Source organism: Rhagoletis pomonella, unplaced genomic scaffold (assembly GCF_013731165.1).
Source record: "Rhagoletis pomonella isolate Grant_MI unplaced genomic scaffold, Rhpom_1.0 Rhpom_scaffold_00001, whole genome shotgun sequence".
In the NCBI taxonomy this organism is placed as follows: domain Eukaryota; kingdom Metazoa; phylum Arthropoda; class Insecta; order Diptera; family Tephritidae; genus Rhagoletis; species Rhagoletis pomonella.
The window spans coordinates 4966652-4980539 of NW_023458555.1; the positions used below are offsets into that span (position 1 = coordinate 4966652).

Below are 13888 nucleotides of genomic sequence, written 5' to 3' on the forward strand. Positions count from 1 at the left end.
TTTAAATAATTACCGTGGGAAACATGCATGTTCTTCACACACTTACTATCGATTTTTTTGCATTTTAGTTCAAACATTTGTATTAGTTTTGCATGTACATATATATTTATAAATGCCTATGCGCTGCTTTAAACTATTGCCGTCGAAAACAAGTATTCAATATTTACTCTAACAATAGGCCTCATGCATAGAAGGGTAGCTTAAGCGCCGACTCGATTTTCAGTACTAATTCTTGAGCTTGAGCACACGCCATCAGTGCAAAAATTGAGTCTGAGCTCCTCCCTTTTTATGCGTGAGGCCCAATAGATCTGTGGTTGCCTACTTTTTTGCTAAAAAAAAAAAACATATAAAATTATATTGCAACGATTACCTGCGTTTGTGTCTTTTCTCGAAATAATTTCACTGCTCCAAAACAGTTTTGTGCAAACTTTGCTTTTTTTTTTTTTGGTTTTGAAATAAAATTTAAATCGCTTTTCAGTTTTCTTTTTCGTATTGCATGCTCGGCTGTGCAAACTCTCGCTTGATCGCCATTTTTTATTTCGTCTTCTTTTGCTTATTTACACACTCTTTGAATTTACACTTGTTCTTCTTAATTCTATTAGTAGATACATTATATAATAATTATCCTTGCGTATGGGGAATCTATTTTCATTCCATATACATAAATTACTAAATATTTTAGCTTTGCTGCGGGTGTTTTCTTAATTCTACTGTGTCACTGCTTTTCTACAATATTTGCATTATTTTATTCTTTTGTGATTCGCGCCTACATTTAATTTGTACTTTCTGTGTTTATTTAATTACTACTCTATACTATTTTTTTCAATCGTGTTCTCTTCTTTTACGTATCCTGTATCGTTTTATTCGTATTAAGTTTTTGTTTACATAGTTTTGTGAATTTTTGGAAATCTTACTTCGAAACAAATATTCGGCAAAAAAAAGCGTGAAAATTATTTCGTGTCGTTCCCACGACAGTCAGGTCACATACATATGTATGTAACCTAGATACATGTACATATATATGTATGTATGTATATCTGGCCAAGGACTGTCTCTACAGCACTCTCTGGGGAACAAAAATTATTTCTTGTATGTGTGCGTGTGTGCAATATTTAAAGCAAATGTATGTAAGCAGTTTTTTAATCCGAAAGCTATAAATGTATGTATGTATACATACATACTAAATATAATTTTTAGTACTTAAATTTTTGTGAATTTGTTTTTCGTTTTTGCTCTTACCTAAACCTGCATGTTTGTTTGTATGTATGTATGTATGAATGTACATAGCTCGTAGGCAATCACTCAAATAAACAAGTTCGCTCATAATTTTAGGCCTAATAATTGATAATTGAAGTAATATAATTTAATTGTTTTTTTTTTTTTGTTAATGGTCAAATAATATAAATTTACTGTGCCAATGGATGCTACAATTTTAGCATTTTCAAGATGAATGTCCAAAATATTCTCTCTATAATTGTTTAGTAAAATTTCATATGTATGTACACATGTAAAATTTGATTAAGCTTAGCATTTTGCTTGTGATTACATATATATTTTTCTAAAGTTATATGCTGATGTTTCTTAATAATTTCTTTTAATTTTGATTACTCTAATTTTTAATATATGTATGTATGTATTTTAAGATTTTTTTAATTTTATTTATTTTTTTAATTTACTTATTGTTTGTATACGCAAATTTTCAAAGCCAAATAATGCATAATATTCTAAGTACAAATTACATTAAATTTAGCAATAGTAATTTAGCTTACTTCCAAAATTTAGTTTTGCAATATTTTAGTTTACAAATTTTAAACCAATTGTTATGTGTTTATAAAAAATTGAATTAACTTCATTTAATTTTTTCAGCGTTTGTTTACTTTCTTGTTTCTTAATTTCTTTGCACGCTTTTTCGCCCCCCGAATTGAGTTTAAATATAGAACATACTTGGTCATTGGCCATGCGAGGAAATTTGGTGAGATGACTCAGGAATAAACTTTAGTATAAGAAATCTTATTTAGGTATACACCTGTACCGGAAAATTTTAAGGCTATATGAAATTTAATAAATCACTATAGATTTCAATTACATACCGTTACATTAATTCCCAAACACTTTTTTCGAAACTGAGTTTTTCGCAGATTTTGGTAGGATATATTAAATAGGTAGGATAAACAAAATACACCTTCAACAAAAATTTTTAAGTGTTAGTACCAAAAACAACGGAGTTACATGCCACTCTTTAAAAACCCCTACCTGTTTTTGATACCAAAACAGGGAACGTTCTCTTTGCGCTCTACGCACAAATACTAAGAAGAGGGCAATGAGATTGCAACATTTTTTGTAGAAACAAAAACCCCATAATTTTATAATGACTTTAGCTTCTCCTGTAAAAATAAAAAAGTTTGTTGGTTAGGGCCTTTGTGAATTAAGGTGATGATATGTATGCATATCGAAAATTCGCTTTTGAACTTCTCAAATTCGAATTCATTACACCGTAACACAAAAAAAAAGTTCAATTTGTTCCATGCGATTTTGAACTTTTACTATGAGGGTATTTCAGAAGTGTAAACATTTTATTTGGGCACCCTCTCAAACATACATATACATAAATAGTTTTTTTCCTATAACTTATCTATTTGATATTCGATTTCCATAAATGATATACTATTGTAAAGGTATCAAAAAAGCACACAAAAGACTATTCTAGAATGTTAAACTAAAAAGGCTATGATGTTTTTTTTTTTGTTTTTTACCTACACCCTGTTATCAGTAGTAAGAAGCTCAAAAATACACTCTAGCTTAATAGTCGAACACGGTCCGAAAAAAATTTAATTATTAAATAAATATTTAATAACAAATATTTACTTGTTATTGTTATCATACAATTGAACTCCTACACAATTACCGTTACTTAGCTGTTGATTAATGAAAATGGGTTAATATTTTTCTCGCCGACGGATTATAATTTGACATATAGTATTGCGTATAACACGTCAAAGTTTATGAGACATGATAGTAGCTCAGCATATACAACTGTAGGCTTTCTTGATACCTTTATAACGAGGTGTTATTTATAGAAATTGGACATCAAATAAAGATGTTAGAGAAAAAAAACCGATTTAGCGATTTTACTATATAGTAGTGAAAATGAACTTTTCCGAGTGACCTAGTGCAGGCCGTAGCTCTCGTCAAATAATTCCTGAAACTGTGTTCATAATTTTTCATACAATCGAAACTTCGCAACTTATTCATAAAAAATCATTTTCAAATGAGTTTGTAAAAAGCTTTTAACTCAAATATTTTTTTTTTTGGCAAGTTTTGGATTTAATAAGGATTCAGAAAGAAGAACTTTTTGTTTGCATAAATATTAAACTCGCCAAAAACTTTCGGGACTATACCTGTTGGCCTTGTTGTTTTAACTATCCTTTCTATTTCGTCGGTGTTTCTGATTTCGAATTCTTGTCATATATTGAAACGGCGCAGGTAAGTTCTAAACGAATGTTTCTATGTCGTTACTATCTTCGTTTCCAAATGGAAAATGGCTATTATTTCTAATAAATGTCAGCACCACTGGCAATGATGCCAAATTGTCGTTTTGAAAATATTTATATATAGAGACATTTTTCGAAAGAACTATTTTTGATATATTTTTTTTTCAATTCTTTCAGAAATACATTCTATTTAATTTTTTACAATCCCATGTGGTCTTCCTTACTATTTGTTCGAAATTACATTCAGTTGCAAATCATTTTATCGATTGATTTTGTGTTCCCACGACAGTCAGCTCCACGTAACCCAACAACTCTGGGGAATTTGTATGCTCTTAATACAACAACTACAAAAATGTTGTTTTTTTGTGTTAGAGCCGATTACAAAATGGCTTTCTTTAATAGGTGGCGCTGTTTTCTAGGTATATCAAAAGTTTGTTTTTATGAATAATTTGAGAATCTCTTCGTGACAGAAAACATTTCTTACACAGTTATGTAAATTACTCGAACAGGACTACAACAAATACCTCGTGCATGAATAAAAAGTTTCCTGCTCCTTTCTTGATTTTGTTACAATTATTCGCATATACCAGAGTATGTATGTATTTAGCTAATCTCGCTTCCTGCATTTCATGCCTCCTCTACCTATATGTTAAGAGCCCGAACATCGAATGTGCTTTCTAAATAAGTTATAAATTGGCATCTACAAGCATTCCGCAGTCTTTATTTTCTACCATGTCTTCTCAGCATGCCTACCTCATCATATTTCAACAACACACACCTGAAGCGAAGGCTTTACGCTTTCTCGCTTTTGAGTGTCTGCTTTGTCAAATAAGTTGCATGCTTTTTTTTTTAAACAAATTGCTTACAGAGTTATGCTTTTTTTTTACTAGTGTGCACATATTATACATATTATAATTTTATGTTATAACTATGTTTTATATGAAGTATTACAGTATTAAATTGTTAATTAATGTGTAGATTTTTTTTTTGTGTTTTTTCTTTTTCTCGTACAATGCAATACAATTATCATGAACGTCTGAAATGATCTTAGCTCTTTTTACCTAAAATAGGCTAAATGATGCTTAAACTTTTAGCAATTACATACAAAATGGAGTTGTACAGTTTAGTATTTGAATTACTTAATCTTATTTCCTTTCTTGAATTTCTCTAAAAAAAATATATCATTAGCACAAATACACCTACATATGTACATAAATACAATAGAAATGGCTTATGGTGTGCACGTGATAACCCTCTCGAGTAGGTGTGTTTCGTTGCGGCGAGAATTTACAGTTGATTCGCGATTGCTTCGAACACCACAATCTGCGCTACACCTCATTCACTTTATAATGGCAGCGTACGCTTTCTTGTCTTCCGTTTTCTGCGCTCGGATTTCGCCGCCACCGCCCGATACTACGCTTCTCGCCCTATGAAACCATTCGGTGGTGGTTGTGGTGGCTGCTGTGATTGCTGTCGTAACCACTTCTCCTTGAGCGAATACGTCGTAGATGGGCGGGACTCTGTGGTTGGGATCGTAGTGGCTGTTGTTGCCACTGGCGCTAAACTCACATAGCTACTGCAGCCCTCATCCGCAGTTGCTAGACTGGTGCTGGCTGATGTGGTAGCCGGTGAATTGCCGGTCTTTGATGTTGCCTTCTCATCCAATTTATGCTGACTTTGGCTGCGACTTCGATGACCGCGTGCCTTGCGAGATTGTTGAGTGCCCTCACCGCCACGGCGTCGGCCACCGAGCAGTTCCATTTTGATATGCACTGTTGGCTCATCATCTTCGTCGCCATTGTCGTCATCGTCGTCGTCGTCGCCATCATCTTTGGGATCATCTCCGATGGTTGATGTCGATGATCCATTTTTGCTTGGGCCTAATGGCACAGGCCCCATCATTGTGTAGGCGGGATTTTCGCTTGTTTGTGCGGATGCGGTTGCAATCGGACTGGCGGAGATTGTGTGCGGCAGATGAGTGGGTGGCATTGTTGGGGCCGATGGCTGATTCATGACCACGTAATTTGGATTGTCAGTAGTATGTAATGTGGAATCGGTTGCTGCCGCCCCCATCAACGTGTAATCGGAATTTTGGCGAGAAGGCATTTGCTGCCGCGGTGGTGCTGCGCTACTGCCGGTCGTGGTGGTCCCACTTGTAGTTTTACCTGGCGTTAATGTTGCATTTAGCGATTCGTCTAAGCGCTTGTAATTTGTATTACCACTTGACGAGAAGGCGCCGTGCGCGCGTGGTGGCGCGTCGCCCGCGCCCGAAAGGCACGATGTATTCGCAGTCTCATCTAACAGACGGTAGTTTGGATTATCGCTGGTGAGCGTTGTGTTTGCATCGGAGGCGGGAGTGAAGAAGCGTGGCGTCACATAGCTACTGGCGCTGCCACTGCCACCGCTCTCAATTGTGCCCAAATTCTGACCGCTCATACTTTTGCCGCGTCCAACGGTAGCCGCTGTCAAGTTGGAATTGCTACTCGACGAGGTGGCGGTATTTGGATTGGAACTGGTGCTCTTGTGACTCGCGTTACTACCTGTGCGTTTGTGATTGAAGATGCGTCGGTTGATGTTTTTGAAGCGCAACGGCATGGACTGCACCTTATCGGCCACGGCTTTGAGGCTCGAATAACGGCCCGCTGTCGCGTTTGTTGAGGAAGCATTTGACGAAGCCGCCGAAGCTGTGGACGGATGCAATGAGGAGGAAATCGGTGTACCAATCATTTCATCGGGCATTGAGCTGGACATTGGCATTATGGTGGGCATGCGATGTCGCGGTTTACTGCGAGGCAGTAACTGCTGGCCACCGCTGCCGATGCGGGTATTGTGCCCGCCCATTGGCAAACCATCAAAATCTTCTTCATCTAAAGTCGGATCGTATGGCACGTGTTCGCGGTAGTTTGGACTGGGATCGTACATCTCATAGCCGCGCTCGTCGGTTTCAACGCTACCGCTGGCCATTGGACCCTGACGTGCATTCTTCCCATCGAACGCAGTGCGCGGATCATAGTCGGGAAGGACATAATTGGCAGCAGCCTCTTCAGTGGGAAACTGGCTATAGCGTGGCTGACGAAGAGAAGCCGGTTGTTGTAGCGGATGTGAACGTGAATGCGAATGAGAGCCACCGCTGACAATGCCCGCTGATGTTGAAGGCACCGAACTAAGAAGTGTTTGGTTATTGTGTGACATTTGCGAGAAGTTGTAGCTGTTCTTCGATTGGCCGTCTGGGGTGCTGCTGACAATGTTGGCCGAGCCAAGGCTATGGCTGCGATGCAAGAATAAAATTAAATATGGAGTTGATTGTGAAAATTTGTTGAAGGTCGGGACACTTTAATGCATGTAAGTACTGTCTACATATGTATTAATGTATGTATGTATGTAAAATATTGAACAACTAATAGGGAGGAAAATGCTAGGCGGATGAGATGAAAATGAATTAAATGAGGACAGCCTCGGTAATTTTAAGTAACCCTACTGCCTTATGAATACTCGGTGTGATTGAACAAATATTAGATGGGACAAGTACTCAATGCGAAGGCTGGTACCGTACATGCAATGCGTAATAAATAAACTCGCAATTGTCTGTCTTTTACGAGCTTACGTATTTAAGTATTAAAGTAAAATCTATATATATATATATATATATATAACGTAACGTAGTTTATGTAATTTTTGGGCTATAACCGAACAATTTCCAATTGGTGTAAGGGTTCAAATTTCGTTTTGTATATATTTTAAATATCTTGGCGTTTCACTTTTTGTGTTTTTTGGTAAATTTGCAATTTTTTACCGCATCAATTAATGTTTAGCAATGTACTCAAGAATGTCATTTAACTAAAATTATTGAAAAAAATAACCAGTTTTTAATTTATTTCGATAAACATACAAGGCTTAAACTTGGTTTTCGGACTTAGCTTTCAGGGAATCATACTATAGAAATTGGTTCTGTTCATAGCCTAAAAATTACCTAAAAAATTTAATGGTGCTTGGCATGCTCTCACCTATATGGAGAGTGGGGATGATCATCGTCAATCGCCATGGGGCTTTCGCCACCATGCTCTACCGAAGAAGTATTGGCCAAATTAAGTTTATATTCATTGAATTCATCTGTTCGCAACGGAGTGGTAGCATCGTCGATTTCGTTCTCTTCACTGAAAATATCACCAGAAGTGTGCATGCTCTCTGGAAAGCGGAAATAAGCAAAAAAAAAACGGGGGAAATATTACCAAATCATTAAGATATAGAAGAAGAAGAGGTATAATTTGAAATTGATTTCTATAATAAGATGCTGCACCATTGTTCACTCACCAGCTCGCTCTTTTTCACGTTCTTGTATACCATGATCGGAGAAGTAGTAGGACACTTCACGGAAGTGAGAAAGATATCCTTCGGAGTCCGTGTGCACATGGTCCATTAGCATGCGTATAATCTTGAAGAAGGACGGTCTCTTCGAGGGACGATGCTCCCAACATTGTTGCATAATTTCATAGATTTTGTCTGGACAGTTGTCGGGGCGTTCCATAACGCCCCCCTCGATGACAAAACGCAGCACTTGATCATTCGAGTAACCCTGGATTTGTAAAGTTTTCGTTTAGCTTCAATTGCTTCAACTTGTGTAATACTCAATAACTTACTGGATATGGTTGTGATGCAAGTGTAACAATCTCCCAAAGCACCACACCATAACTGAACACATCACTGGCAGTGGAATAGATGCCATCGCGTAAACTTTCCGGTGGCATCCAGCGAACTGGTAACAGACCTACATACAAACATATGTGAGGATGGTAAAACAAGGAATACATGCATGTAAGTATTTATAACGCACCTTTGTCTCCTTTACGATAGTAATCAGTCTCATAGACGTCGCGAGTCATGCCGAAATCGCCAATTTTCACCGTCAAATCAAAGCCAACCATGCAGTTGCGTGCCGCTAAATCTCGATGCACAAACTTCTTGGCTGACAAGTAAGCCATACCGTCGGCAATTTCAATGGCCATCTAAACGGTGTTGATATGAAGAGTTTAACAAGAAATTAATACAGGACTTGCAAAGAAACTGACCTGGAAGACACGACTTAATGGTGGCGGTTGTACGCCAGTTTCGCGGTACCTAAACGGCATTTCATCGCCCTGCACGCTATCGGGGCGGTGTGCACGTAAATATGACTTTAAATCACCGAACTTCATCAGCTCCATTACCACAAGCGCTGGCTGTCCAACCGAACAGACGCCGAGTAGCCGCACCACGTGATACGTATCGAACTGCTTCATGACACTGGCCTCGCTCAGGAAATTAATACGCTCGCGATCGGTAGCATTTTCGTTGACAGTCTTAATGGCACACGGCATGTCTGCCTGACTATTGTCTGCACCCTTGAGTATACCTTCGTAGACCATGCCGAAAGAGCCTTGACCGAGTGGACTTAGTTGTATGACTCGATCTCGTTCCACCTCCCAACTGTCTTGTACGTATTGCAAACTTATGTAGTACGGATTGACGGTGGGGATGATTTTGATGTCGTTTGGCGGTGCGTACTTTCGTCGGACATACCAGTAAACGCCACCCATCAACAAGAGCACACCAATGACTCCAAAGCAAATGCCGGCAATCAAAGCGCCAGACCATTTTTCGGGCTATAATTCGAGACGAAAAAAGTTATGCGTTATGTTGAGTATGAAACCAAGTCAACTTTAGGGTGGACACTTACCGGAATGTCAATGTAAACAACTTCCGAGTAAACACCATCGCCGGCCAGTGAGTTTGCGCGCACCCTAATACTGTAATTGCCGGTCGGCAATGGCATTATGTAACCGTTAGTCAAGTTGCGATAGAACACTTCTGTGATGCAACGCTTCTCTTCGACTGCATCTTGCTCGGATTTCTTATAGGAAATCGTGTAGGAAACCACATCACCATTGGGATTTTCGGGAGGATCCCAACGCACGCGCACATCACTTCGCGTCGAATTCGTGGGCACTAAGTCAACACGCAGGTTTTGTACCTTGTCCACGCCCTCTGCAATGAGGTGATGCAATTTAAGGAATAAATTTTTTCAAATTACATTTCACACTACACTTACCCATTTTTTTCGTACGCACAAAACTCGTGCGCACATCACTGCACTCTTTCTCGGTGGCGCCCAACTCGGGCTCACGGCATGCTTCGACGCCGATCATGTAGACGGAGAAATGCTTGAGGTTTTCGAACACATATTTAGTAGTGGCAACCGAAATATTTCGCACGATATTCTCATAGTATTGCCCGGTGGCATCCATGCGTGCCTCGTTATTGGGCGACGTTTTGTTGGCACTGCCGACGTGTGTGGTAGTCTCAATCGGTGCAACTGTGGTTATAATATTGGCATCGCCTGTGTTTCCATTCTCGGCGGTAATCTTCAGTATGACGTTTTCCAGATGATCGGGCATGGCGCGCATATGGCGTACTAGAAAACTATCCTCGGGCGCACCTTCACTGTGACGTCGCCGCCGTCGTTTAGCATCCATATCGGTGAGTGAGGCTTTGCTGTCGTCGTCGCTGCTGCTCCTTGATTTCTTTGACTCGTTTGTATGCCTGTGTTTTGATAAAACGAATACGATATAGAGTTTTTGAAATTGCTTACGATAGTAGTAAGAAATTTGCTATTTTCTTTGGCAACTCACTTCACGTAAATAAAATTTTGCAGAGTATTCTCGAAATCAATGCCAGCAACAATAGTCGCCTCGCTGGTATCGATGTCGCTGTGATTTGGCGATTTTTCGGCATCACATTTGCAGTTGGCGGCGTTTGGTGGTTCCGTGACACCGCCTGGACTTTCGCGCGTGGGGTCCTTGGCATCATCGTCTTTGTCGATTTGTGCAGCTATATTATTAAACAAGGAGAACACGTATGCATTAATTAAGTTAATTAGCCACAAACATGGATCACTTACGATCTTTGCAGTAGTTGCGTGAGTCCAATACTTGACTGCGTTTGTCGAGCGATGCATGTACGCGATATACTATCAGATTGCCTTGAGGATTGGCAGGTGGTGTCCATGTAATTGCCTAGAGAGATATTCACATAACCATTTAGTGCGCTCTTTAGGTAAGTAAGTTAAGGTGAATTCAAAGGTACTAAGGCTAGGCTGGAGGCTATCGCCAACCAATTAATTACGACATTACTTACGATTTCAGAGCTTGATATTGAGTAGGCATTCAGGCTCTGCACGAATTTCGGTTGCGCAGATTTCGTCTTGAAATGCTGTATATTACTTTGTGCGTTACGCTTCTCCGAGGATATGGTCCAGGTTTTCACGTAGTACGCATACTGTGTGAATGGTTGCAGATTTATGAAAATGTATTGGGTCTCCTTGGTGGGGTCACTCACAATCCACCTATGGAACGTTTTTAAATAAGTAGATGCATATTCATATTTGTTTTAGTAAAAATGTCTTTTTAGTACAAAAATAACTAAAGACTTCTCGCTGGAATGGTCTATATTGACTACATATATAGTCAATTATAGAAAAAAAGGATAATTTTGAATTTGAATTCAATTTTGAATTTCTACAAGAATATGCGAATATTTTAAAGTGGCTATCGCTGAAACCATTAAAGTTCGATGTTTTGGGACATTTGTCTTGCACACGAATTCGTATGTATGCATCACTATCCGTACAAAAAATTCGGAATTAGAAAATGTATTATATTCTAAGATTTTTCGACTAAATATTTCGCAAAAATATTAAGCCTTTCGCGTGCCGGACCGATTTGAAAATAACTCCATAAATCTCATTTTTTATTGCTTTGATAAAATGCTAAAACATTTTTATGTAGACCTTTAACTCTGCTATCATCTGCTGTGCTTTTTGGAAAATATTTAGTTTCAAAAACTAATTTAATAAAAAAAAAAATGATTTTGGGAGGTCTTTTCAAATTTGCCCTACTCACGTAAATCTTAATATTTTTTTGGCGTAAGTCTTTAAATGTAATAAATTGAATAGTTCCGGTGGAAAGACCGCTCCATTTTTTGGTGCGGCACCCTAATGTACACACATACTTACATATAAGAATATTTTTTATCGACGAAGTTACACATCAATGAACAAATATCCTGACTTACCCATCATCACAGATGCGCTGTGAATACTTGGTGGCATTTTTGTACTTATCCTCCATGTAAAAGTATTGATAACCAATAAAAGTTCGATTGTCATCAAATACCAATGGATTTTCGATTCTCACAACCGCAACTCGACTCGACACTTTCGCGATGGTAACGTTCAGTTGTTCTGTGTTACCTAGAATTCAGAGAAATGCATTGCAAGTAAGTACAGTTATTTTTTTTGTTAATTGCTTTGAATATTTAATAGTTTTCAGTCGAAATGGTGGATATTCAAGCACTCACATGACCCCTTATGTCCATTGGAATCCCTGGCCACCTCATTTTTATCGAACGTCGCATTTTCTTTCATCATCGGTAACAGTTTTTCAATCTCATCGTAACACAGTTTTGGATTAAAGTGAAAGAATACACGCCCCTTTTCAATGGTCACCGTCTGATTGGGGCCCCAAAGTGATTCGAGGTCATTATTCTCAAGTGCATAGATGGCAAATCTTTGAAAGTGAAGAGAAGATTTATTTCATTAAATAAGGGCATTGTCGAAGATGATCTCCACTTGTGCCCACTTACTTGTTCTCATCGAGCTCAGTACCCTTAATGCGCTTCAAATGCCTCAAAAACGACAACGAAGTCAAACCATAAGTGCCTTGTATCTTTAGAAATGTGCTGATCTCTTGTATAGACGACAAACCGGATTCCAGTTCCTCCATCAAATGTTCTTTAAAAAGAGAATCGAAAAAATATAAAACATACACATACAAGCTCGTTCCACGTCTTCTACTGTGACTTACTTCCGCCACGCTTTATGCTAATAGTCAGTCCATTCTTGACAATGTGCGTGCAACCGGTGAAATCCTTAGCACGCTCCACACTGTCGATCAGCGCACCATCGCACTTGTTCACACAGTTGTCGCCGCATGCCATGCACGTCGAGCCGATTTTGTTGTAGCCGTTCGGGCAACGAGTGGAGCATTTACCATCATAAGGCACAATGATCTGCGGCTTATTGTTCTCGAATTTGGTGCCAATGGCAATACATTCGTCAGCGGTGAGGCAACGACGATCCAAGTACTGCAAGTATTGGTTAGTATAAATGTTTTGGATTCAGTAAAATTTTTTGGTACGTTTTGTTGAAAAGATTTAAACTTACGCTGAAGTAATTTTTGGGACACTGACTGATGCAGGTGTTGTTGTAGATGGAGAAGTCACGACAGCTGATGCACTCATTCAAGTTGATGGGAGAGCAGCCGCCCAGACAGTTCTCATTGCAGCAGGTGTGCTCATTCACACAGTTGTTTTTGCAGTGATCAGGGCAAACTGAGAATGAGATACAAAAAAAAATGTCGTCGTAAACACAAATATAAAATGCTTTAGAATTTTTGTTAATTCCTAAAGGGCTATCGAACACACACCCGTAATACAATATTCTAATTGCCGCTTATACCACTTACTCTTCTGACACTTTTTACTGCTCCAACACCGTCTTTGTCCGTCGAATTCCTTGCAAGCCAACTCGCTGTCACCACCATCTTCTCTGCCAGTCTTTGTATCGCCCGGACACTTGGGGCACTCGATCAATTTGCTGTTATTCTGCAAAATTTAGAGAGCAATCAACAGCTGTGAAATTTACTCAAAAACGAAGCTTCCTCAATGCGAACTCACCTCAATGGTTATTTCCGCGTCGCTGTTAACAATTCGCTTCCACGCAATTGTCTCTACATAGCAGAGCACAATATTGTTCTCGAGGCGCACACCACCACGCGATATCGTGGTCAGCTTGGATAGGCCCAAATCTTCTAGATGCGGATTATAATAGACGATGAGCGCATAGCCTTCGAACAGTGTCGTGCCGCGTATAATACTCAAGTTGGGGAAGATTTGCGACAGCGAACGTAAATTGTGCACCCGATAGATGATGATGAATTCCGTGACTTCGGTAAGCAGCGGAAAGGTTTGTGTGAATTCCTGCGTATTGTGTTGATTCATGAGTGTGATGAGTAGGAAACCTTCTATGACCGTGCAATTGCGTAGTTGACTTAATTCGCTCGGAGAGTTGCGTATATCCAAGGAGCGACACACTGCAATGAAAGAAAATGGATGGGGGAAAAATATTAGCAACAGTGTTGATGACTTTTTGGGGGGGAGCGAAGTGATACAACTATAAGACATAATCAATGCAAGTAGTATCATTTATCATTTATACAAAAAATTACAATAGTGGCATTCACCAAATTGAGCAGGTGGCCTGGCACTCTGGCAAGAGAGCAGATTAGCCAGGCCACTTGCTCACT

The 13888-nt window shown here is 39.1% G+C and overlaps 1 protein-coding gene across 1 annotated transcript; it reads right to left on the reverse strand.

The window, feature by feature from the left end:
* Positions 1-2621: 2621 nt before the first annotated feature.
* On the reverse strand, positions 2622-13675 carry LOC118736559 (insulin-like receptor; the record flags this gene model as incomplete). Its single annotated transcript, XM_036466619.1, is given in 18 exon segments — positions 2622-6759; positions 7496-7676; positions 7803-8064; positions 8129-8256; positions 8323-8494; positions 8558-9130; positions 9205-9512; positions 9577-10067; positions 10157-10355; positions 10426-10540; positions 10662-10869; positions 11598-11775; positions 11883-12091; positions 12168-12315; positions 12389-12668; positions 12748-12914; positions 13049-13187; positions 13260-13675. Coding segments are annotated over 18 exon segments (6029 nt in total), but the record flags the coding sequence as incomplete, so codon positions are not given.
* Between the last annotated feature and the right edge of the window lie 213 nt (positions 13676-13888).